The sequence below is a fragment of the Anomaloglossus baeobatrachus genome, chromosome 10 (genome assembly GCF_048569485.1).
Source record: "Anomaloglossus baeobatrachus isolate aAnoBae1 chromosome 10, aAnoBae1.hap1, whole genome shotgun sequence".
Taxonomy (NCBI): domain Eukaryota; kingdom Metazoa; phylum Chordata; class Amphibia; order Anura; family Aromobatidae; genus Anomaloglossus; species Anomaloglossus baeobatrachus.
In genome coordinates, this window is record NC_134362.1 from 19,456,673 (window position 1) to 19,484,160 (window position 27,488).

Here is a 27,488-nt window from a genome sequence, read left to right on the forward strand (position 1 = left end):
ATATAGATAAAAAATATATGTCATTCTGTTTTATGAATCCATTATTTACTGTGTTGCTTGGAGAACTAAAAATATATATTTGTCAAACAAGATAGAGGCCAAGTATATTGCATTGTATTAGTACAAAGGTAAATTTTCTAATGTGCCGACATAAGGGGGGCTTTGTATTGGTTTTACACATTTATTTTTATGAAGAACAATTTAGTTCTGGGGGCCAGTAAATTACATGTCAAACATCTACAATCTATCATTAGACTGATGATCATAGAGGGCCTTCTACTCAAATAAGCGTCTGAGGAAAGACTTTTTTGAAGGTGACATTCGGCTGATAGAGGGTTTTCGACCTACTCGTTTCACTGATGGTTTCATGACTGAGTTCATTTTCTTAGGTGTTTGAAGACCTCTTTCCAATTTAATATGTTCATTGCAGAAATACTTGAGGTTGTTTTCAGACAGATTGATCAACATATTTTCCGAGAGGTCCATACATTGGGCATGAACCCAGTGTCCACCTTCGCTGGAGCAATAGATCATGGCAGGTCTGTTAAGTTCCGTAGAATAATAAGGAACCCAAGTATTACTATCCAGATTACAATCAGAACAACATGTGATCCAGTATCCAGTTTCCGACTCGTCTTCTTCGTCATCCTCGTTATAGGTATCTTCATCAGAAAGCATCACATCTCTGCTAAACATAAACTCCTCAGAGTCTTCAAGAGGCATGGAGTCTTCTTGGTCGTCAAGAGATCCCTGACTACATAACTGAGCCACTGTATTGTGCTCTTCTCCATGTCTGAGTAGATAGAAAAAGAAGCTGCTATCTGAATTTTGATTCTTATTGTCCCCAGGGATGCACAAAAGTACAGCTCCATGACCCATATCTGCCCCAAACCATGTCTTGCTGTGCTTAATTTCCCCCGTCCAATCTGGAGACTCTACTTCTTCAAAGTCAATGTTGTCGCTACTTAGTAAAACTTTGTGACAAGTCATCTTCTTCTGACTGTCGGATTCATAGCCACCAACGATTAAAAACTCATACGGACAAGAACTGGTCACAATAGAACTTGAAAAGGACAGTCGACTTTGGAGAACGTGACAAGTTATGGCTGGACTTCCGAGAAGGAGATCCACATTAATCTTGAAGATGTTTGGGGACCTTAGATTATTTTCAAGCGAATGTCCACCAATTATGTAGATATTATCGTTGCGGGATATTGAGACATGAAAGGAAAAGCCATCTTGAATTTCTTTGATGGAATGTGTGGTGGAGCAACCGAACTGGAGATCGATTAGGTAGATGAATGGTTGACAGTCAACAACACTATTCCATTTTTCTGTAGTCCTTTGATTCAAAGGCACATAGGACCTTCCACCAAATATCACTACTGCCTTTTTGCCCCTGCTGTGGACAACGTTGATGGAATGACCATACCTTGCTTCGGGAACATCCCCTTCTAAATCCCTCTCTGAACAGCAGAGTGTTATTTTTTTGTTGATTGAGGAAGCCAATGAGATGATGTAGAGTTTTTGAGACACCTCATTATTTGGTGTCTTCCCTCCATGGATCAGATATTGATTGACCTCACCATCTGAACTATCGGAGAGGCTGGTCACGGCTGGATGCCTGAGTGGAGGGAGGTAGCAAGATTCATTGGAGAATGTAGTGGGTCGAAGTTTCAGCTCGTTATTTTTAAGATCCACCAAAAACACGCCTGTGGGGCAGGAGCGTTTTGGCCATCCCTTTTGTCCGAAGAAGAAGACATGTTTTCCGAACCGAAAGAAGGAGAATCCTGGCTGGATCAGCGAGGTATGATTGGAGGCGACTAAAGTCTGAAGGGTCATCACACCTGTAGAAGACAGTATGAAGTTTATGATTACGCTCATAGATCATCACTGATGACATCAATAACTACAGTACGGACACCCATGGGGGGCTAAGGGGAATGTGTTGCCAACAGCCCCCATTTGTTGGCTGATAGCTGACATATTTTGAGTAGTAGCAGAAGTTGCGTCTTAAAGCATGGCCGTGATCCCAGACTCTACATCTGAAACTCCACCCAACCTTGATGCCCAATGGCCGCAATGTTATGTTAGAACATCATGGGGCCAATGGGGATCTTAGTTGATGGAGTTTGGACACATTCGTCAAGATGCAGTGTCTGTGCTCACGGGCCAGTGATTGGAAACGAGCCTTCTTAGGGATAATCTGCTCTTGTTAAAAGGACTTAAAGGGGTTGTCCACTACTTGGGTAAAACCTTCTTAAATGCTGTTGCCTCCCTTGTAAAACAAGAAAATCTCTTACACTCACCTCCAGCCATGTTGGCACCACGTGTGCCCGTCACTTGCATAACATTATGTGAGAGCTGTAGCCAATCAGTGACCTCTGATTGGCTGCAGCGCTCATGCGATATAATAATGTTACATGAGTGCTGGGCAGATGTGGCGCAACGTGGCGCCAATGTGGAAAGTGAGTGTAAGGTAAACAGAGACGGTATTGTATTGACTTATTATCATACAAAGCATAAGATTTATTTGCTGAAAACGGAATCCTAATTTATAATGAATTGTTTCAACTCCTGTGACATGCTGGGACTTGTAGTGCTGCAGATGTGTTATTGCCACCTATTGTGCTATGCACTGCTCAGAGGCCATTGTACTTCTTATTAGCACAGTGGTTGCCTGGCAACATCACACGCTTATACACACTGTTGTAGACCAGAGGACCCGAGCCTCTTGGGAGATGTAGTTTCTTTCTCCTCTGTTTGATAGCGTTTTTTCTACAAATGAACTACATTTCCCATCAACCAAGTGGTGTCTTGGCAACGATTTCACGTTACGCATCGTTTTAGAGCGGAGGTCCTGAGCCTCCTGGGAGATGTAGTTTCTGCTTCACTAGTTTGACAGCGCTTTATGTACAATATAACTACATTTCCCATCAAACCTTTTCAGCAGTTATACGCTTTCAGTTCCAGCTAAAGCGGGAACTTGAGCAATGCATCTTGGGAGATGTAGTTTATGTCTCTATTATTTGACAGTGTTCTTTCTACCAATGAACTACATTTCCCATCAGCCACTTTTCTTGTTACAACAGGCAGTTTTCCTCCTAGTTGCCTGCTGACTGTTTGGATGCTCAGGTATGGTGTCTATGTTATCTCTTTGTCCTGTATGGCATGCTGGAAGTTGTAGTGCCTGGGTATTTGCTTACTCTGCTCTTCTGCTGCAGCCATTTGATGCTGTTAAGTTTTTAGCTATTTACTCTCTTTTTCTCTATGCTGTTAGTTCCCTTTTGGACCAGTGAATGAGGTGTAGGGGTCTGTGCACACTGAGATTTTATATGCCGTTTTTTTTTGGTATACGACAGGTCCATCTGAACAAATGCTTCCAAAATCATTCGTTTTTTCCTATTCATTTATATAGTAAAACCACTTTCCATGTTCTGTGTTTGTTTTTTTTTGCACTCTTCAGGTTTTAAAAATGCCCAGCAAAGAAAAAAAATGCGGTGGTCAATTTTATCGATTGGATCCGCTCCAAAATGGGCACTATCCAATCAGAAAGCTGCAAAAAAAAAAACTCTTTAAAAGGGACAGTATCGCTTTTTTTTATTTTTGTATTAAAAATAGTGATTCTGAAATCAAGTATTTCTAATACAAAATGAAAATCGTAGCTTATTTACTTTTTCTGTTATTCTAATTTTACTGTATGCACTGGGGGCTGCCATGTTGGATTTGCTGTGTGTGTAACGACAGTTACACATTCCTTTATGGCAGCCCCTGTGCATAGAGAATAGTGGTCGCTATCCGACCCTATGTTTAACGTGACAGTGGGCGTATGCTGTGACCTGGACGCGCCCCCCTGGGCTGTCCAGATCACAGCAGAGGGAGGAGTTCAGCCGCCATCATCGTGGAGCTCACAGCGTATGCTGCTTGCTCCACTTCACCCCTGTCAACCGCCGGGATGTGAGTACAGGCCGCCTCCCCTCCCCTGCCCCCGTTACCGATGACACCGCCTCCCTCCGCTCTCCCCAGCCCCCGCTACTGCTACCGCTAGTGCCGCCCCTCGCCGTTCCCGTCTCCGCTGACACCCCATCCCTTCGCTCTCCTCAGCCCCCGCTAGTGCCGCCCCTCCCCCTCGCTGTTACCGTCTCCGCTGACACCCCATCCCTCCGCTCTCCCCAGCCCCCGCTACTGCTACCGCCGCCCCCCCCCCCGCCGCCGTTACCGTCTCCGATGACACTTACTCCCTCCGCTCTCCCCAGCCACTTTACTGCAAGCTGTAACGTGAGCTTTTTCCTACAGTGGGATTTCTGTAGGATTTCAGAAGCTGCTCCCCCTAGTGTTTAACAGTGGAAAATATTAAACTTTTTAATTTTTTTTTTTACATTTTGCTCAATTAAAAAAAGAAAATAATATTTAAACAAAACATTAAAATAATATTACTTTACATTTTTTCAGGTATTTAATTTTTTTTTTTTTCTGACGATACATTCCCTTTAAGAGATGAAAAATGTCACATTTCCTAAAACTGTTTCCACTACAAAACTCCTCAAGAAAAAGCTCAGTCTGCACAGGGCGGTAGGTTTTGTGCACGCGGTGACTTTTCATGATGGGTGAACAGGCCAACTTTTTGAAGAAGACACTTTAGGAATCTTGGGCGTTTTTTTTTTTCACTTGGTGATTTTTCAAATTTTTTTTTTTTTTTTGGTCACCACCATTTTTTTTTTTTAATTTGAGTATTTTTGCCCTATTTCTGAGACACACACACACACTCACACTCACGTACACACGTATGTTTGTGTGTATACAGTGCCTTCCGAAAAGGCAGGTGGAGGAATCCTCCTAAATCCAGCTCACCATATGTGCTTGGAAGTCCTATAGATGGTGCACGGAAAATCTCCAGCCAAAGAGGTATACACAAATTTCAGGAATCCGGCAAAGCATCTTCATAAAAAGAAAGATTTTATTGTTCCATTAAAACCCAATAAATCGGACAAGACGCGTTTCAGGGACACCCTTGTTCACAATCCGTGAACAAGGGTGTCCCCGAAACGCGTCTTGTCCGATTTATTCGGTTTTAATGGAACAATAAAATCTTTCTTTTTATGAAGATGCTTTGCCGGATTCCTGAAATGAGTGCCTTCCGAAAGTATTCGTGCCCCCTTGAATTTTTCAACCTCCCACATTTGAGGCTTCAAACATAAAGATAAAAATTTTAATGTTCTGGGGTAGAATCAACAACAAGTGGACACAATTGTGAAGGTGAACGAAATTTATTGCTTATGTTAAACTTTTGTAAAAAATAATAAACTGAAAATTGGGGCGTGCAATATTATTCATCCCCTTTACTGTCAGTGCAGCAAACTCACTCCAGAAGGTCATTGAGGATCTCTGAATGATCCAATGTTGTCCTAAATGACTGATGATAATAAATATAAGCCCCTCTGTGTAATCCAGTCTCCGTATAAATGCACCTGCTCTGTGATAGTCTCAGTGTTCTGTATAAGGCCCGTTTCACACGTCAGTGAAAAACACTGACGTGTAAAACACGCACATGTCCCTCCGTGATTCACGGCGCACGTGGGTTGTCCATGTGCAATCCGTGATCTGTGATTGCATATGGACATTACTCACCTGCCTTCCCTCCTGCTGTCCATGGTGCTGAAGTCTCTGGCTCTTGCAGCGTCCGCCCACCGCTCTCTGCAGCTACTTCCGGGTCGGCTGTTCCAGCTTTCATGAATATTCATGAGCCGGGCAGGAGCTGCAGAGAGCGGAGGCTGCACAGCGCATCGCTAGAAAGGTAAGTTGAAAATGTTTATTATTTGATATGTCAGTGTTTTTCTAGTAGATGTTTCACGGATCACGCCGTAGTGTGGTCCGTGGGTCATCAGTAATGCCAGAAAAAAACTGACTTGTCTCCGTGCAGAATCACGGACATGGGTGTACGCTGCACGGAGACACGTTCAGTGAAAAATCACTGATGTGTGAGCAGACCCATTGATTATAATGGGTCTGTGTATGTCAGTGATTCTGGTACGTATAAAAAAAAGCACATACGTACCAGAATCGCTGATGTGTGAAGGGGGCCTAAAGCACAGAGAGCATCATGAAGACCAAGGAACACAACAGGCAGGTCTGTGATACTGTTGTGGAGAGGTTTCAAGCCGGATTTGGTTACAAAAAGATTTACACAACTTTAAACATCCCAAGAAGCACTGTGCGATCATATTGAAATGGAAGGAGTATACGTATCTAGGTGTTAGAATGGCCAAGTCACATTTCAGACCTGAACCCAATCAAGAATCTGTGGAAAGAGCTGAAAACCGCTGTTGACAAACGCCTCCATCCAACCTCACTCAGCTCCAGCTGTTTACAAAGGAAGAATGGGCGAGAATTTCAGTCTCTCCATGTGCAAAACTGATAGACACATACCCCAAGAGACTTGTGCTGTAATCGCAACAAAAGGGGGCGCTACAAAGTATTAACTTAAAAAGGATCAATAATATTGCACGCCCCAATTTTCAGTTATTTATTTTTTAAAAAAGTTTAAAATAAGCAACAAATATCCTTCATCTTCACAATTGTGTTCCACTTGTTGTTGATTCTTCACCAGAACATTAACATTTTAATCTTTATGTTTGAAGCCTGAAATGTGGGAAAAGGTTTAAAAAGTCAAGGGGGCTGAATACTTTCGCAAGGCACTGTGTGTGTGTATATATATATATATATATATATATATATATATATATATATATATATATATATATATATATATATATATATATATATATATATAATTACACACACGCACAGTGCCTTGCGAAAGTATTCAGCCCCCTTGAATTTTTAAACCTTTCCAGTATATATATATATATATATATATATATATATATATATATTATAATATCATTTTTAAGGACAGGTATCCGTGATTGTTGCACCAGCAGTTTCCTCATTGTTGAATGGCATTTTTTTTTTAAATGTCAGTAAAAAAGAAAAGATAAAAACCCCACTCAATTCTACAATGAAGACACTGCTGGTGCAACACTCTGCGACATCCGAGCGTCTTTTCAGCCTTCGCTATACTTGTATTATAAAGTACATAGCAGAAAATGTCTAAAGAACGCACTGATCATTTTTTTTTTAAATTTATTTATTTTTTTAATGGTGTCTTTAGAAATCTCGAGCAGTGTTAGGCGTTTTTTTCTGCAGCAGAACCTGATCTCTTGGCAGTAAAAAAAAAAAAAAGCTGTGTATTATTGCTGCATTTTTTTTTGCACCATTTGTCTACAGTACAAGTTTTTGTTAGTTTTATTCATTAAAAAAAATCAGCAAAAAAACGCTGAAATAATGGACACGCTGCTTCTTTAAAAAACGCAGCAGTTTTCTATTTGTCAGGAAAAAAAAAAAAGCAAATGTGTTTGTGTGTGCGGGACATTTGTGGAATCTCATAGTTTCTGCTGATACTGTAAAAAGTAGCTTTTTATTTGCATAAAATCAATGAAAAAAATGCAAAAAAAACCCTGCAAAAAAATCTGCAAACAAAATTTCCAGAAATAATTGGAAAATCCGGTCTTAAAGGGGTTGTTCAGGATTAGACAAAAATTGGCCTCTTTCAGTTAGCTCACACCCCCTGACCATAGGTTGTCTGTGTTATTTCAACTTTGCTCCATTCATTTCAATAGGGCTGAGCTGCAGTACCAGAGACAACCCATGGTCAGAGGTGGTGCTGTTCCTGAATGAAAGCAGACATGTTTTTTTCTGATCCTGGACATCTTCAATTGCTTGGTTTTACAAGGAGGAGGGATAGATCTTGTGTTCTGTGAATGAGTAGAGATGGGGGTTTGTTACAGTGTGACAGTATCAGCTGCACTGGCAGAAATCAATGGTAAGCTGCTATGTCAATGTGGATAGCAGGAATAGCTGTGACTGGTCTCACCGGTTTGGGACATCACGGGACCCCCAAGTAGTCACCCAGGTTTAGAGGGGCGATCGGAGGGCTACAATCTATGCCGTAGACCACTCACCTGGTTATACGCTCCCCGCCTGTCGTCTTCCAGCAATGAACTGAAGGTACCAGGAACTTCTGTGCAGATGTGCCCCTCACCCAGCCTGATGTGGGTAACCGGCTGTGACCGCTTCACCCAAAACTGTCACTCTTAACCCATTCCTCACCCTCCCCGAAAGAGAAAAACAAAATATAAAATAAAAGAAAAAAAAAACAAACTGAAAAAATAAATAAAAGCTAAAGAATTAATGAAAAAAACAAAAAAGAAAAACCCCCAAATAGAATAAAAGCAAAAATCATTAAATAAAAGAAAAAAATATAAAAAAAGCAAAAAAATGAAAAAAATAAAAGTAATGAAAAAAACAACCAAGCAAAAAAGTTATAAAAACATAAAAGCAAAAAACAAACTGAAAAAAAAAGAAAGCAAAAGTAGTAATGAAATAAACAAAATACAAGAACAGAAATTATAAAAGCAAAACCCCCAAATAATAAAATAAAATAATAATAATAATCTTTTATTTCTATAGCGCCAATATATTCCACAAATAAAAGCAAAGTTATAAAAAAAAAAAATGAAAGCAAACGTAATGGGAAAAAAACCAATAAACTAAGCCAAAAGTAATAAAAATAAAAAAAAGACCCAAATAATAAAATAAAAGCAAAAAATTATAAAAAGTGCAAAAAAATAAAAAAAAAAGCTAAAGTAATTAAAAAAATAAAAAAACAAAAAAGTAATAAACAAAAAAAGCAATCCCCCAAGTAATAAAATAAAAGCAAAAAAAATGTAAATAGAATATAAATATTAAATTGAAAGTCTTAAATATTATTTACATTTTTTTTAAACCTTAACTGTGTCAGAGACTGCCTAGATCACGTCTTCCACTCCCATAATGCACTTCTGCATGAGATATTTTTATGAAAGGAAAAAAACCAAAATAATAAAAAGCAAAAAAGATTCTAAAAAATGAAAGTGAAAAAAATAAATATAAAATATAATAAAATATAAATAAATATATATATTTAATATATTAAGTATAAAATATATAAAATATAATAAAAAATATATATATATATATAAAATATAATAAAATAAAAAAACACGTTATAAAAAAACGAATATAAAGATTAAGTGATACTAGATCACAAGTCCTCCACTCCCATAATGCATTTCTACATGAGATATATTTTTATGAAAGAAAAATAATAAAAAAGATTCTAAAAAATTGAAAGTGAAAAAAATAAATATAAATATAATATAAAATATAAATAAATATATATAAGTATAAATAAAATATATAAAATATAATAATAATATATATAATAAATGTAAATAAAATATAATAAAATAAAAAAACACGTTATAAAAAAAAATATAAAGATTAAGTGATACAAATTCTTAAATATTTTTTTATATATATGTAGCTGTGTTTAGATCACAAGTCCTCCACTCCCATAATGCACTTCTATATGAGATATTTTTATGAAAGAAAAAAAACCCCCAAAATAATAAAAAGCAAAAAAGATTCTAAAAAAATGAAAGTGAAAAAAAAAAATATAATAAATATAATATAAAATATAATAAAATAAAATATAAATAAATATATATAATATATTAAATATAAATATATATAAAATATAATAATAATATAATATAAAATAATATAATAAAATATATATATATATATATATATATATATATATATATATATATATATATATATAAAAAATATATATATATATATCGGTATAGAATATAATATAAATAAAATATAATAAAATCAAAAAACACGTTATAAAAAAATATAAAGATTAAGTGATACAAATTCTTAAATATTTTTTATATATATATATATAATATATATATGTGTGTGTATGTATGTAGCTGTGTCTAGATCACAAGTCCTCCACTCCCATAATGCGCTTCTATGAGATATTTTAACTTTTATTCAGCCTATATGGGTCACACACCCTGCACCAGGACGTGTCCGAGTGATTGACTGATGATCTGTCCGTTATCACATAACTAGACAGACGCGATCTCGTGATCATAGGTACAGGGGGAACAGAGCTGGAAAATCCACCTGATCCCTCCTTTACATAAAGAAAACATTTCTGACTTTTTTTTTTTTTCCTTGTTACGCCATGTTCGTCTTTCCGTTTGCGCCTTTTTTTAAAGTCACCTTTTTTATGTAATTTTTTTTTTTTTTTTTTCGTAAGTTTTCCAATGTGGTCGGAGTTTAGGATTTCTAGAAGTTTTTGCTGGATTCATCCTTTGCAACTTTTCAAAAAGTTATCAAATGTGAAGCTAATGAGCCCCCAGAGGGAATCTATCTATGGATCTCTAAAGCTGTGGAGCAGTTTTTGAGAGTCGGCAGGACATGTGAAATTTTTGCACTAAAAAGTTGCAAGACCGGTTAAAAACTAAAAATGATTATTTTTGGTTACTTTGCACCACATTTGTGAACTTTTTCTCCATTTTGCTGAATTTGTTAAAAAAAATAAATTTCAGCAAATATTAGAAGACAAACTAAAAAAGTCTGAAAAATGTGCAAATGAAGAATCTGTCTCTGTCTGCCAACGCCCCAAATATTCCAAATTGTTAAATGCCATCTGATTGCGAGGAGGCGGTATTGGTGGGGGGGGGGGGTGACGTTTCTTGCCCCCGTCCTGTTTGTGAAGTATTGGCCTTTCTTGCCCACCATAAACCGCCGTCGTCTTCTGGACCCTGGAAAACACAAGAAAATATTTTTTTCTGTAAAACCCCACAATTTGCATATAAACCACCGAGATGTTGTGGTTTGTGCCGTCTGAGCCCCTCGGGACGGTGATCCCTGCAGCGGTGTCAGGAGGCTCAGAGCCGGGAGAGTGACTATTTCCTATTTAGATTTTCATGGTGTCCGGGAATTTTGGAGGATGCGGCGCTCGCTTGTACAATGCGATGTTTTTGATAGTACATCGTTATTATCCTATTTGCAGTTTTATGTAATTTTCAGAACATTGTGATCACAAGGACGGGGTCTCAAAGTCGCCTGTGTAAATAAGACTGCAAGTGAGCATGTAGCACCACCGCTCCATTCACTTCTATAGGACAGACTTATACAACTGCTCACTATGGCTCCAATCACTTCTATAGGACAGACTTATACAACTGCTCACTATGGCTCCAATCACTTCTATAGGACAGACTTATACAACTGCTCACTATGGCTCCAGTCACTTCTATGAGACAGATATGACTGCTCACTACAGCTCCATTCATTCTATGGTATGGACAGATATGACTGCTTAATGTAGCTCCATTCACATCTATGAGGCAGATATGACTGCTCACTACGGCTCCATTCACATCTATGGGATGGATAGATATGACTGCTCACTGTGGCTCCATTTACTTCTATGAGACAGATATGACTGCTCACTACGGCTCCATTCACTTCTGTGGGACAAATATGACTTCTCACTACAGCTCCATTCACATCTATGGGATGGACAGATATGACTTCTCACTACAGCTCCATTCACATCTATGGGATGGACAGATATGACTTCTCACTACAGCTCCATTCACATCTATGGGATGGACAGATATGACTACTTACTGTGGCTCCATTCACACCTAATAGACAGAACGGCTCCATTCACTTCTGTGGGACAGATATGACTGCTTACTACAGCTCCATTCACATCTATGGTATGGACAGATATGACTGCTTACTGTGGCTCCATTCACATCTGAGACATATATGACTGCTCACTACAGCTCCATTGGCTTCTATGGGATGGACAGATATGACTTCTCATTACAGCTCCATTCACATCTATGGGATGGACAGATATGACTGCTTACTGTGGCTCCATTCACACCTAATAGACCGGCTCCATTCACTTCTGTGGGACAGATATGACTGCTTACTACAGCTCCATTCACTTCTATGGTATGGACAGATATGACTGCTTACTGTGGCTCCATTCACATCTATGAGACAGATATGACTGCTCACTACAGCTCCATTGGCTTCTATGGGATGGACAGATATGACTGCTTACTGTGGCTCCATTCACATCTATGAGACAGATATGACTGCTCACTATAGCTCCATTCACACTGTACTTTGAGGCCTCCTGACTTGGAATAGCGGGGGACCCCCAACAGTCAGACTCCCACAGCTTTTGCACCTTTATGCACTTAGTGAGATAATCCCCTTTAGATGCATTTAAAGGGGTTCTCCAAAGAGGGCGCTGCCTGCCGAAAAGAAAGGGCTTATGGGTGGGGTCATGCATTGGGGGGTAACGTCTTAATACCTGCAGAAAATGGTTTGTATAGCCTCGGAGTCTTCAGATTCGGTATTTTTTTTTTCTTCTTCTGATCTTTTATATTTTATCCCCCTCTCTTCATTTTCAAGATCTCTGCGTACTTTCAATGAATGAAAACTGTTTTTCTTTCCTCCCTGTACAAACCTAATCCTACTAATGGGGAAACATTCCTCCTGGAGCGTACCCGTTCTGAAGCATTTTGCCTATGCTGACACATTGTAACAAATGATCAAAATGAAGCATCCATTAAGGCTGCGTTCACACGTTGCGTTTTTGCTGCTTTTGTGGTGGATGAGATGAAACGTACTGTAGACAAATGACTTCAAAGACGCAGCAAAAAAAGCAGCAACATCTGCATTTTGGATACAACAAGAGATTAGATTTTGCTGCAGAAAAACAAATGCAGCAAAAATGCAGCGTGTGAACATCGCCTAATACCGCAACGTCACAGTGGCCAAACGGAACACATATTGTAACAATCTCCAACTGTGCGAGCAACAGAGGAGCAAACCTGGATGATTCCATTCATGTAAAGCAAGCAGTGATTGTGAAAAATGAGCAAATGCATAGTACCAAGCTTTTTCCTTTTGTGTTTTCTTCAGACCCCCGCCGGTTGGCGCTCCCACCATGCCCAGCTCAGACGACACGTCACCCGCGGGTGCGGCGGAGGATGAGATGACGGATTGCGTTCTGAGGCGGTTCATCAGTATCCCGGAACAGACGTACGAAGACTTCCTGTCCAGCTTCACCTGCGTCCCACCAGGTACCATCCCATAATACGAGGGCAGAGCTTCACCCGCCTCCCACCAGGTACCATCCCATAATACGAGGGCAGAGCTTCACCTGCCTCCCACCAGGTACCATCCCATAATACGAGGGCAGAGCTTCACCCACCTCCCACCAGGTACCATCCCATAATACGAGGGCAGAGCTTCACCTGCCTCCCACCAGGTACCATCCCATAATACGAGGGCAGAGCTTCACCTGCGTGCCACCAGGTACCATCCCATAATACGAGGGCAGAGCTTCACCTGCCTCCCACCAGGTACCATCCCATAATACGAGGGCAGAGCTTCACCTGCCTCCCACCAGGTACCATCCCATAATATGAGGGCAGAGCTTCACCTGCCTCCCACCAGGTACCATCCCATAATACGAGGGCAGAGCTTCACCCGCATCCCACCAGGTACATCCCATAATACGAGGGCAGAGCTTCACCTGCATCCCACCAGGTACATCCCATAATACGAGGGCAGAGCTTCACCTGCGTCCCACCAGGTACCATCCCATAATACGAGGGCAGAGCTTCACCTGCGTGCCACCAGGTACCATCCCATAATACGAGGGCAGAGCTTCACCCGCCTCCCACCAGGTACCATCCCATAATACGAGGGCAGAGCTTCACCTGCGTGCCACCAGGTACCATCCCATAATACGAGGGCAGAGCTTCACCTGCGTCCCACCAGGTACCATCCCATAATACGAGGGCAGAGCTTCACCTGCGTGCCACCAGGTACCATCCCATAATACGAGGGCAGAGCTTCACCCGCCTCCCACCAGGTACCATCCCATAATACGAGGGCAGAGCTTCACCTGCATCCCACCAGGTACATCCCATAATACGAGGGCAGAGCTTCACCTGCGTCCCACCAGGTACCATCCCATAATACGAGGGCAGAGCTTCACCTGCGTGCCACCAGGTACCATCCCATAATACGAGGGCAGAGCTTCACCTGCATCCCACCAGGTACCATCCCATAATACGAGGGCAGAGCTTCACCCGCCTCCCACCAGGTACCATCCCATAATACGAGGGCAGAGCTTCACCCGCCTCCCACCAGGTACCATCCCATAATACGAGGGCAGAGCTTCACCCGCATCCCACCAGGTACATCCCATAATACGAGGGCAGAGCTTCACCTGCGTGCCACCAGGTACCATCCCATAATACGAGGGCAGAGCTTCACCCGCCTCCCACCAGGTACCATCCCATAATACGAGGGCAGAGCTTCACCTGCCTCCCACCAGGTACCATCCCATAATACGAGGGCAGAGCTTCACCCGCCTCCCACCAGGTACCATCCCATAATACGAGGGCAGAGCTTCACCCGCATCCCACCAGGTACATCCCATAATACGAGGGCAGAGCTTCACCTGCATCCCACCAGGTACATCCCATAATACGAGGGCAGAGCTTCACCCGCATCCCACCAGGTACCATCCCATAATACGAGGGCAGAGCTTCACCTGCATCCCACCAGGTACCATCCCATAATACGAGGGCAGAGCTTCACCCGCCTCCCACCAGGTACATCCCATAATACGAGGGCAGAGCTTCACCCGCCTCCCACCAGGTACATCCCATAATACGAGGGCAGAGCTTCACCTGCGTGCCACCAGGTACCATCCCATAATACGAGGGCAGAGTAAGGAGGGTATATATATGTATATAAATATACAGCACGTTATTAAGGCCTGCAACACACATCCGTGCCGCCGGTACATGTTTGGTACGTTTTTACACGTATCGGCGGCACGAACACGCGTGCACCAATGTTACCCTATGGTAACAGGCACACACACATAAAGCCACACGGAAAGTGTGTCCGTGTGGTTTGTACGTGTATGCGTTTTTAAACACGGCTGACATGTCCGCATTTCTCCGGCATCACGCAGACACGGACCCGCTAAAGTCAGTGGGTCCGTGTCTGCACATACGTGACACGGACCATGTACGTGTGCTTTCCGTACTGTCCGTGTGCGGTTTTTGTTTTTTTTTAATGGTGAAACGGCTCAAGACACACGGACTCCCTACACGGACTGCACACAGACTCACTATACGGACTCCCTACACGGACTCCCTACACGGACTCCCTACACGGACTCCCTACACGGACTCCCTACACGGACTCCCTACACGGACTCCCCACACATGTATCTTACGCATACACGGACATTCAACACGCACGGAAAGCATACGCCATCACACAGATGTCACACGTACCGGAGAAACTGACATCCAAAACGGAACACGGACCCAAAAAACGAACGCACGTGTTTTTTTGCGGACGTGTGTTTCAGGCCTAAAGGAGCGCTCCGCCTCTGAGGCTCCGTGCCGCTTGTCTTATTTTGTACGGTTATTTCTGGCGGTTCCGCAATGTACCAGTAGCTTCACTGTTGGTTCAGTGGCGGCACATCAGGGCTGGGGGGGCAGTTGTATTTATAGTCCTAACTCTTCACAATGGACGGTTCGGGCCGGCGGCTGCCTGTGTGCACTGTCCCAAGCTGCAAGCAGAAGTACTGTATTTTCCGGATTTTAACACGTGCTCCTCCCCCCCAAAAAAAAAAAACAACTCGGGGTAAAATGGAGGGATTTCTTACAATGTGGACATGGCTTACTGGGGCTTCGGCGGCGGTGGAGCGGGGTCATAGGAGACAGGCTTGGCGATACTGAGGGTGTCACTGCAGCGTGGTGGCGTGTGCCTGATCTGACTGCGGGCTCTATTAAATTGACCATTGGACTTCGTGAAAATGGAGGCGGCGCGTGCGCAGATAGACGTGATGGACTTCAAGAAAATGGCTGCAGAGGTCTTTCTGCACTCGCACCGCCTCTACATCCATTTTCCTGATGCCCATTGCGATTCAGTGGAACTTGTAGTCCTATCAGGTGCCTGCCGCCGCTGCAGTGACACCCGACACCCCGTCCTGTGACCCGCCTGAGTCCTCCACTGCAATGAAACACCCGCAGCACACTGGCAGATCACAACACCCCCAATGCCACATTATCGCCGACCCTCCCTCCAAAATACCCCCGCAGCATCCCTGACCTGCCTCCTGTAACCCTCATGAGTCCTCCACTGCAGTACGCCGGCAGATGAATAGCACCCGCCACCGCAACACCCCCAATGCCACAGTATCGCTGACCCTCCTGAGACACAACACCCCCTCCTCCAGACTCGCAGCATCGCGGACCCTGCCTCCTGTGACCCTCCTGAGACACAACACCCCCTCCTCCAGGCTCGCAGCATCGCTGACCCTGTCTCCTGTGACCCTCCTGAGACACAACACCCCCTCCTCCAGGCTCGCAGCATCGCTGACCCTGCCTCCTGTGAGCCTCCTGAGCCACAACACCCCCCTCCTCCAGGCTTGCAGCATCGCTGACCCTGCCTCCTGTGACCCTCCTGAGACACAACACCCCCTCCTCCAGGCTCGCAGCATCACGGACCCTGCCTCCTGTGACCCTCCTGAGCCACAACACCCCCTCCTCCAGGCTTGCAGCATCGCTGACCCTGCCTCCTGTGACCCTCCTGAGACACAACACCCCCTCCTCCAGGCTCGCAGCATCACGGACCCTGCCTCCTGTGACCCTCCTGAGCCACAACACCCCCTCCTCCAGGCTCGCAGCATCACGGACCCTGCCTCCTGTGACCCTCCTGAGACACAACACCCCCTCCTCCAGGCTCGCAGCATCGCTGACCCTGCCTCCTGTGAGCCTCCTGAGACACAACACCCCCTCCTCCAGGCTCGCAGCATCTCTGACCCTGCCTCCTGTGAGCCTCCTGAGACACAACACCCCCTCCTCCAGGCTCGCAGCATCTCTGACCCTGCCTCCTGTGAGCCTCCTGAGACACAACACCCCCTCCTCCAGGCTCACAGCATCTCTGACCCTGCCTCCTGTGACCCTCCTGAGACACAACACCCCCTCCTCCAGGCTCGCAGCATCTCTGACCGTGCCTCCTGTGACCCTCCTGAGACACAACACCCCCTCCTCCAGGCTCGCAGCATCTCTGACCCTGCCTCCTGTGACCCTCCTGAGCCGCCCCACCACCAACGCTCCCCCCTGATGAGTATTAGGATTAAGAGGCACTAGGATTATAAAACGGACCATCTTTTTAACATTAAAAACTATTTTTTCCTATTTTCCTCCTCTATATTTGGGTTGCGTCTGATAAAACGAAACATACGGTAACTTTTCCTGTGCAGCATCAAAGGAATGTAGGTGCCTTAAAGTGGAATGGACCCCCCACATAGCAAACAGCTTGTAGGCGCTGCCCTCTTTCACCTAGGAGACCGGCCACTTCTGATGCACTTCAGCGGTGGCTGGTAACCTAGCCAGCGAGCTGTAGATGATCAAATTAATAACTTGCTAATTTTTATCACCCCATTGCTAATTTATCCACTTAAAAGGTTGAGACCGCGTCTTTAAAAAAAAAAAAAATTTTGATTGCACATAACTTTTTTTTTTTTTTTGTCCTTATGTTTTTGGAGATTTGGCGCATATGTAGAAATCAATTGTCTTAAATACTAAAGGGCGAATCCAGCATCGTGCAAAGATCACGCATAACGAGTCGTGCCCGGTGTTTTCTAAGTTTGATTCCTGAAACGTGCGGCGAGGTGGGCGGAAAGTCGTGGTTTTATGGTCTGAGCGTATAGAGTCCCCCGTGAATATTTCGGCTTGTTTTTAGTTCACAGCCCACTTGGTAACATCTGCTCCTTTTATCTTAATGTTGTTATTGTTCTGCTAACCAGGCATAAAATAACTGGAAAACCTGCGCTGCCCCAAGTGCCGCACACAACACAGCGTCTGGAGGATGCGGCACCGCAATGACTTCCAAATATCCAAACTCTGCATCAAGAAATAAAATAAAAAAAATAAATAAAATATATATTATACTCCCAAGTGAGTACACCCTTCCCATTTTAATAAAAAAATTATTATCTTTTCATGGAACAGCACTGAGGATCTGACCCTGTGATACAATGTACAGTGTCAGTGCGCAGCTTGTATACAATGTACAGTGTCAGTGTGCAGCTTGTATACAATGTACAGTGTCAGGGTACAGCTTGTATACAATGTACAGTGTCAGTGCGCAGCTTGTATACAATGTACAGTGTCAGTGCGCAGCTTGTATACAATGTACAGTGTCAGTGCGCAGCTTGTATACAATGTACAGTGTCAGTGCGCAGCTTGTATACAATGTACAGTGTCAGTGCGCAGCTTGTATACAATGTACAGTGTCACTGCGCAGCTTGTATACAATGTACAGTGTCACTGCGCAGCTTGTATACAATGTACAGTGTCACTGCGCAGCTTGTATACAATGTACAGTGTCACTGCGCAGCTTGTATACAATGTACAGTGTCAGGGTGCAGCTTGTATACAATGTACAGTGTCAGGGTGCAGCTTGTATACAATGTACAGTGTCAGGGTGCAGCTTGTATACAATGTACAGTGTCAGGGTGCAGCTTGTATACAATGTACAGTGTCAGGGTGCAGCTTGTATGCAATGTACAGTGTCAGGGTGCAGCTTGTATGCAATGTACAGTGTCAGGGTGCAGCTTGTATACAATGTACAGTGTCAGGGTGCAGCTTGTATACAATGTACAGTGTCAGGGTGCAGCTTGTGTACAGTGTCAGGGTGCAGCTTGTAGAACAGTGTATTTTTAGTGTCCTCTACATAACTCAACACCCAGCAATTAATGTCTAAACGGCTGGGAACAAAAGTGAGTGCACCCCTAAGTGACAAAGGCCAAATTGTGCCCAATTAGAAATTCTCCCTTCCAAGGTCATGTGACTCATTAGTGCTCAAGGTCTCAGGTGTGAATGGAGGCAGGGGTGTTACATTTGGTGTTATCTCTCACACACTCTCTCATACTGGTCACTGGAAGTTCAATATGGAACCGCACGGCAAAAAATTCTCTTAGGAGTTGAAATAAAAGAATTGTTGCTCTACATAAAGGTGGCCGAGGCTATAAGAAGATTGTCACCACCCTGACACTGAGCTGGAGCACGGTGGCCAAGACCATACAGTGGTATAACAAGACAGGATCCACTAAGAACAGGCCTCGCCATGGCTGACCACAGAAGCTGAGTGCACATACTCACCATCATATCCAGCGGTTGTCTGTTTAGAATAGACATGAGTGCTGCCAGCATTGCTACAGAGGTTACAGGGGGTGGGGGCCCGCCTGTCAGGGCTCAGGCCATACACCACACTCTGCAGAGATTACAGGGGTGGGGGGTCCGCCTGTCAGGGCTCAGACCATACACCGCACACTGCAGAGGTTACAGGGGTGGGAGGGTCCACCTGTCCGTGCTCAGAGCATACGCTGTACACTGCAGAAGTTACATGGGTCGGGGGTCTGTTTGTCAGTGCTCAGACCATACGCCGCGTATTGTATGACCTTGATCTGCATGGCTGTCATCCCAGAAGGCAGTCTCTTCTAAAGATGATGCACAAGAAAGCTACAGTTTGTTGAAGACAAGCAGACTAAGAGCATGGATTACTAGAACCGTCCCGGGGTCTGATGAGATAAAGAAACTTATTTGGTACAGATGGTGTCAGCGTGTGTGGCGGCTCCAGGTGAGGACAAAAACAAGTGTGTCCTACCTACAGTCAGGCATGGTGGTAGAGGGGCATGGTTTGGGGCTGCATGAGTGCTGCCGGCTGTGGGGGGGGGGGGCTATGGTTGATTATGACTGAAGGTTCTGCAGCCATCTGCACCTCTTTAGTATCTTTCTTTGGTCTAAGATGCTCAGTTCCTCTGTTATTCAACTTGGAAGTGAAAGAATGAATTGATAACTACTTGTTACAATTCGGTTTTCAATAAGGTGCGTCAGTGCTACGCCCACATTGTCAGCACTTATAGGAAATTGTCACCCAGTTGTCAATTTATCATGCATTTCCAGAAAGAGTTAACAGTGCAACAAGTCCTAAACAATTGAAAGAGCAGACGAGTCCTCCATTTAAAAAAAAAAAAAAAAAAAAAATTAAATAAATTTGTAACTTCACTGCAGAGAAAAAATGTTCCTAAATGTTTCATATCTGCAAAATCCACCAAGTTGAATCTTTCTTAAACATTAAGAGGCGTGCGTTCTCCCGGCAGCCGCTTCGTTTAGCTGAAGATTCTCGTCAAAGTCGCACGAGACACTCGACGTCCGGTCCGATCATGATATCATGGTGACGTCTTATAAATAATGCAGCATAGTCTCATTAAGAATACATTAATCCAAGATGAAAAAAGTCATTCACCTGAAGAAAGAAGCAAAAAAGAGACAAGAAAAGAAAGGTTCATATTCCCGAACATCTCCTATTAAATAATAAAATAAATACACCATAATCTCCCGATCTACCCTTGTGTATTGTCTATACAGCCCCACTACTGGTCTATGTGTGTCTGTGGTTACCCACTCACTTTACAGCTCTACATTAGCCTCTATTTAGTCATTCATCCATTTCAATGTCAGGTTTGCCGTACACAATAATTGGATGGCTCTCCGCGATTTCCCCATACTCATACACTCTCACCTTGCCCGATTTTTTTAGGAAACCCCCTTTAAAACTTTCTTGTGGGGGTTACGATCGGCAAACCAGAAGAGGCTCCAATACTGTAGTGAACTCCTTGAAAAACTAATCCCCCCCCCCCCAATTCAGTAGAAGACAACTTTTTTTGAATTAATATTTATACTAGCGGTTGGGCCTATTTCTTAGGTTGTGTGTGAGTCACCCCGTATCGGATCTTATTGAATAGCCTATCTTCTGTATACAATGATGACAGCAGAGGTTGCCGTGAAATTAGTAGTGGACATTCACATGTCCTGTGTAAGTGGAGTTAGGTTCCCACCGAAGGTCCAATGTCCAGCACAGAATGGGACTTGAGAAGGAGCTGAAATAGCCTCGGGCCAGGACAAAGTGGACCCAAGAATGCAGCCACGGAGGCTCAGTATGTAACACTGTGTACCATGAAAAGGAGCCTCAGTCCAGCACAAAGTGGTCCCTCAGATGGAGCCCAAGAAGCCTCTGTTCAGCTCAAGGTGGTCCCTCAGATGGAGCCCAAGAAGCCTCTGTTCAGCTCAAGGTGGTCCCTCAGATGGAGCCCAAGAAGCCTCTGTTCAGCTCAAGGTGGTCCCTCAGATGGAGCCCAAGAAGCCTCTGTTCAGCTCAAGGTGGTCCCTCACATGGAGCTCAAGGAGCCTTTGTTCAGCTCAAGGTGGTCCCTCACATGGAGCCCAAGGAGCCTCTGTTCAGCTCAAGGTGGTCCCTCACATGGAGCCCAAAGAGCCTCAGTCCAACACAAAGTGGTCCCTCAAATTAAGCCTCATTCCAGCACAAAGTAGTCCCCCACATGGATCCAAACAACCTTTCTTTCAGCACAAAGTGGTCCCTCACATGGAGCCTCCGTTTAGCACAGGGTGATCCACACATTTAGCTCAAGCAGCCTCAATCTGGCATAGCATGGTCCCTCACATTGAGCTGTGTGGCGCCCCTGACCTGGTCAGGCACCACTGAGTACTGCACCCATGCTGGGGACAGTACAAAACAGGTAATCCAGAAGGCTGACCGAGGTGTGACTACACAGGCGCATAGTGATCAGGTCTCACACATTTACCTTTGAGAGGACCCCTGGGGATCCCAGGAGGGGGCGAAGCCTCCATCTCCACTCGAGGGGTGTGGTGGAGAGCCTGGTTGCTAGGTGACGTAGGCAAGAACAGGAGAGGAGGGAAGAGTGAGCCGAAGACAGTTGAGTGGTGAAGTTCAGGGAGGGCAGAAGCAGACCCTGTAGCTCTACACAATTCTGACAACGTACGCGCAGTGACTACCGACGGGGGAGATCGGTCACCTGGTAGTGCTGCCCGAAATCCACCCACGACTAAAGAGAGAGCAACGGAGTGGAGAGTAAGGAGACTGTCAGGGAGAACCAGGCCCAAACGTGTAACAGGTCCCGGTGCAGGGATAGATCCACCTGTCCTTTGCCAAACCTGCATGAGGGGGCACTTTACACCCCCAAGACAACACCACAGAGTCCGCAGCCACGTAGCCAAAGTGAGGGCCCATAGCTCACAGGAGGCAAGCAGCCGGAGTGACCTGGTCCAGGCTACAAGCAAACGGGCCAAAAGAAGGGGAGAGAGGCACCAGCAACTTCCCTGGGCGACCCCAGCAGGGCTTCAAGCAGGGGTTACCCCAAAACACAACGGGCTAAGGAAGGCGAGTTGGTAGCCACCCTCACCAGTCAGCCTGAAGGACACCTGGTTCCAGCCTGGTTCATCCCAGCTACGCCCGGGTTACTCACCCTGCCACCATCAGTGAGTAAAAACCCCTGAAAGACATCCTGCTTGTGCGTGTGAGTCATTCTGCGACTTGTAGTTCCACACACCTACACGGGACCCTGGGGCATGCCTCACTCTCAGGAGGCTATTACAACTGACTGCACCTACTATCAGCCCCAGGCACCCCTAACCTGCAGTGGCGGTCTCCACTGACCGCAATTCTGAGAGTGGCGTCACGACAATCAAAATAGAGGATTTCCCACCTGTGACAAGATCCAGCCGCGTGGAGTCCCTGAAGGTAATGCGCCGCTGCACCGACACCGAGCCTCGGGGCCCCACACGTCTGGCGTCACGAACAGGATAAGGACTAGACCTGTTCAGACAGGTGACCATGTGCCTGGGCGGTCCGCTTGGAAAATTGGAAGCGCCGCCATATTGCCACCATGAAAAGCGCGCTGAAAAACAACAGCAGCCCGCGCTGGGAGAAGTTACCGCCCACGAAGAGGTGTGGCTACCCAGAGATCCCCTGAAGGGTCCTGGCCTCGCGAGTGATGAGAGCGGAGGCGTTCAGAGACGTCGGGAAAGAAAGGGAGCCGGAAGCCTGCTGCTGAGGAAAGATCTGCAGAGCAGCGACGACACGGTGAAGATGGCGTCTGAAGATAGGAGCCCAGAGCCAGGTTCCGCTGCCTGGTGGTCCTGGGAGCTTGCCCAGTTCAGTAACCGACTGGAAGCGAGGATCGTGCAGCAGATCCGGGAAGGACGTGCGGAGCTGCAGGAAATCGCTGAGGCAGTTGAGGCCTATGAGGAGAGAGCCGCGCTACGAGTGCCCCACATGACGGCTCAGGTCCCGATGGTGGCGCTGATGGGTGAGTCCTATATTGCCCCTGCCAGCGCGAGTGCCCCGACTCCTGCTGCCACGCCCGCGGTCCCTGAAGAGGCGCCCGGCGTGGCAACGCTGAATCAGGCCGCAGAAGCGCCCAGCCCGGCCCGCACAGATCCCATCGCAGCTGCGACGCCAATCCAGGCCGCCGCAGCGATGCCCTGCTCGTCCCGCCAAGACCAGGCCGCTGCCACGCCAGGCTCGGCCCGCCAAGACCAGGCCGCTGCCACGCCAGGCTCGGCCCGCCAAGACCAGGCCGCTGCCACGCCAGGCTCGGCCCGCCAAGACAAGACTGTACAATTATTTACCCCGGCCTGCCAGGTCAGAGCAGACACCGCTCCCCAGCCCAAGGAAGTCCCTGCTAGGAAGTCCCTGCTGGGGGAGGACCCCGAATACTGGAGGCTGAAGGCTGATCTAGAGGCCCACTTCCCAAAGGAGATGGTGGACCGGTATCTGCTCCCTCCGCATACTCACAGGAAGACTCCTGCAACATTCATGCCAAAGGGTCCCCCGCCCTGGCCTGCTGATGAAAATCCATCCCTAGCGCTGCCACAAGAGGAGTGCCCAGAAGAACTAAGGGGGAGGGGAGGCCAGGAAGCTGAGAAGCTGACCCCAGAGCCATCAGCAGTGGATGCAGCACCAGTCCAAGAGCCAGAGATGCTGCCGTACTCCCGCTGGGATGAAGAGGGCCTGACATCCTCCGCTGAGGAAGATTTGTCCAGATACCTCACCTGGGAGCCTGCAAGCGGTGAGGTGGCAGCCGGGCAGGACCCAGCCCGCAGAACACGGCGCCGCAGCAGGACAAGGGATCCACCTGCACAGCAGTCTCCCGAGGAGAAGGACGAGGTCACGGCCAGAGACTTAGAGGAAAAGCGGTCCTTGAGAAGAGCCAAATCGCAGGTCAGAGGCCCACTTTGTCGAGGAGTTGTAGAAGACTTCAGTCTAAGGTCTGGATATGGCTTTATAGTAGCATCTGGTGTAAAGGAGGGCATATTTGTAAGCAGGAGAGACGTTAGAGCCCATTTGCCCAGAGGACACCCAGGAAGAGACCTACGGAAGGGAGATTTGGTCGAGTTCACAAAACATCAAGGAGAAAGAGGGTGGTACGCACTGGATGTCATACCATGTACCAGGAACCCCTACAGAAATCCTGCTATCTCTACAACAGATGATGACGACAGGTGCCAAAGCCCAATAGGCAAGAGCCCTGGTAAACAAAAGTAAAGTTAAATACAAAAGTACAGCAAGTTAAAGTTTGAAGTTTGCAACGTTATAGAAAAGTTTAAGAAATGGGCCCACATGAACTGATGTGAGAAAATCCTTTTGCACCTCGTGTATGGACCATAGGCTATGAACTGTCTATAGCCACAAACTCTCGCAGTGTTTATAGTTACCCCAGAGGTACAACCACTACCAGGGAGCACGCCTCTTTATAGGGGCCTGGCTCTCCACCACAAAGAGGGTACCTGGTCAGCACCAACTGTGGAGGCTGCCTCTGCATCCTGCCAGAAGAGGCTGAAGGCGCGGCTCCACCAGGCCAGGTATACCCTGAAACCACCAGACCATGAAAGCCGCCTTTACATCCTGCCAGAAGTGGCTGAAGGCGTGGCCAACGGGAGAGGCAGATGGGAAGAAAGGTCTGGGGAAGCTGATGGCCCAGACCTGGTTACCAAAAGAAACCGGTGACCTGCCGCCTGAGAGGGTTTAGGGTGGGTTAACGGACTTGTGGGTGGAGGGTGGTGATGTATGGTACCTGATGGTTTTAAAACGTTTTACCATGTTTTACTGTTTTACGCATTTTAAAATGTTGTCTTGCAGCCCGAGGACGTGCTGGTGATAACTAAGGGGGAATGTGGCGCCCCTGACCTGGTCAGGCACCACTGAGTACTGCACCCATGCTGGGGACAGTACAAAACAGGTAATCCAGAAGGCTGACCGAGGTGTGACTACACAGGCGCATAGTGATCAGGTCTCACACATTTACCTTTGAGAGGACCCCTGGGGATCCCAGGAGGGGGCGAAGCCTCCATCTCCACTCGAGGGGTGTGGTGGAGAGCCTGGTTGCTAGGTGACGTAGGCAAGAACAGGAGAGGAGGGAAGAGTGAGCCGAAGACAGTTGAATGGTGAAGTTCAGGGAGGGCAGAAGCAGACCCTGTAGCTCTACACAATTCTGACAACGTACGCGCAGTGACTACCGACGGGGGAGATCGGTCACCTGGTAGTGCTGCCCGAAATCCACCCACGACTAAAGAGAGAGCAACGGAGTGGAGAGTAAGGAGACTGTCAGGGAGATACCAGGCCCAAACGGGTAACAGGTCCCGGTGCAGGGATAGATCCACCTGTCCTTTGCCAAACCTGCATGAGGGGGCACTTTACACCCCCAAGACAACACCACAGAGTCCGCAGCCACGTAGCCAAAGTGAGGGCCCATAGCTCACAGGAGGCAAGCAGCCGGAGTGACCTGGTCCAGGCTACAAGCAAACGGGCCAAAAGAAGGGGAGAGAGGCACCAGCAACTTCCCTGGGCGACCCCAGCAGGGCTTCAAGCAGGGGTTACCCCAAAACACAACGGGCTAAGGAAGGCGAGTTGGTAGCCACCCTCACCAGTCAGCCTGAAGGACACCTGGTTCCAGCCTGGTTCATCCCAGCTACGCCCGGGTTACTCACCCTGCCACCATCAGTGAGTAAAAACCCCTGAAAGACATCCTGCTTGTGCGTGTGAGTCATTCTGCGACTTGTAGTTCCACACACCTACACGGGACCCTGGGGCATGCCTCACTCTCAGGAGGCTATTACAACTGACTGCACCTACTATCAGCCCCAGGCACCCCTAACCTGCAGTGGCGGTCTCCACTGACCGCAATTCTGAGAGTGGCGTCACGACAATCAAAATAGAGGATTTCCTACCTGTGACAAGATCCAGCCGCGTGGAGTCCCTGAAGGTAATGCGCCGCTGCACCGACACCGAGCCTCGGGGCCCCACAGCTGTTACTGAGGTTCTACCCTATGCCAGAAAGTGACTCCTTGGGCTCATTGTGAGAGACCACCCTGTGCTGGTCTGAAGCTCTTTGGGCTCCTCCTGAAGGTTCAATACTCTTTCAGATTGACACTTTCTGGGCTCCTCCTAGGTTCTACCTTGTGCCTCACTGAAACTCTTTGGGCTCTTCCTGAGTTTCCACCTTATGTCAGAATGTGGCTTTTTGGTTTGAAAGTGTCAGTCTAGCTCTGGGCGGAAGCTTGGAGCCCAAAGAGTCTGTCTACCACAGGGCACACCGTAGAAGGAGCCCAAGGAGCAATAGTTCGCCACATTTGCACTCTCATTGAGGCCAAGAATACACCATTCTGGCACAAGGTGGAAACTCAGAGCCAGAAAAGCCTCAGTCTAGCACAGGGTGAGCCCCTAGAAGGAGCCCAAAAAGCCTCAATCTGCAAAGGCTTGGACCTTCAAGAGGAACCCAAGGATCCTCATTGTTATATAATCTGTGATTTGACTTTCCAACTTTAGAAGTTGATTTTGTGAAGTCTTGCTCCACTTGTGAGGATGTACCGAGAAACATTTTACATTTCTCCTGTCCTGCTTGTACAATTAGGACAGCTGATATTGCCATGATATTTTTAGCTATAGACCTTGAGTGGACCTTCAGAAGGAGCCTCCGTCCAGCACAGTCTGTAGTTGACCTTCTAACTTACCAGTTGATCCTGTGAAGTCGTCTTCTATTTGTAAAACAGACGTTTGATCCATTTCATCCAAGGCCAGACCTCGGTTAGGGGTGCTTCACACACAGCGAGCTCGCTGCCGAGATCGCTGCTGAGTCACGCTTTTTGTGACGCAGCAGTGACCTCATTAGCGATCTCGCTGTGTGTGACACTGAGCAGCGATCTGGCCCCTGCTGCGAGATCGCTGCTCGTTACACACAGCCCTGGTTCGTTTTCTTCAAAGCCGCTCTCCTGCTGTGACACACAGATCGCTGTGTGTGACAGCAAGAGAGCGACAAATGAAGCGAGCAGGGAGCAGGAGCCGGCGTCTGACAGCTAAGGTAAGCTGTATCCAAGATAAACATCGGGTAACCAAGGTGGTTACCCGATATTTACCTTAGTTACCAGCAGCTCTCACGCTGCCTGTGCTGCCGGCTCCGGCTCTCTGCACATGTAGCTGCTGTACACATCGGGTTAATTAACCCGATGTGTACAGCAGCTAGGAGAGCAAGGAGCCAGCGCTCAGTGTGCGCGGCTCCCTGCTCTCTG

The 27,488-nt window shown here is 46.3% G+C and overlaps 2 protein-coding genes across 2 annotated transcripts in view; one reads left to right on the forward strand and one right to left on the reverse strand.

Moving 5' to 3' along the window:
• Positions 1-276: 276 nt before the first annotated feature.
• On the reverse strand, positions 277-2,579 carry RAG2 (recombination activating 2). Its single transcript, XM_075326282.1, has 2 exons — positions 2,518-2,579; positions 277-1,847 (listed from the first exon to the last, which is right to left on the reverse strand). Exons 1-2 carry the CDS (start codon positions 2,522-2,524, stop codon positions 277-279), a joined length of 1,578 nt encoding a protein of 525 aa, XP_075182397.1. The 5' UTR covers positions 2,525-2,579.
• Positions 2,580-3,092: 513 nt separating this feature from the next.
• IFTAP (intraflagellar transport associated protein) overlaps positions 3,093-27,488 on the forward strand; it is a 45,269-nt gene continuing 20,873 nt past the window's right edge. The window contains exons 1-2 of the mRNA XM_075327031.1: positions 3,093-3,135; positions 12,919-13,079. Coding sequence (XP_075183146.1) covers positions 3,128-3,135; positions 12,919-13,079 — 169 coding nt within the window. The 5' untranslated portion in view covers positions 3,093-3,127. The remainder of the gene's footprint in view (positions 3,136-12,918; positions 13,080-27,488) is intronic.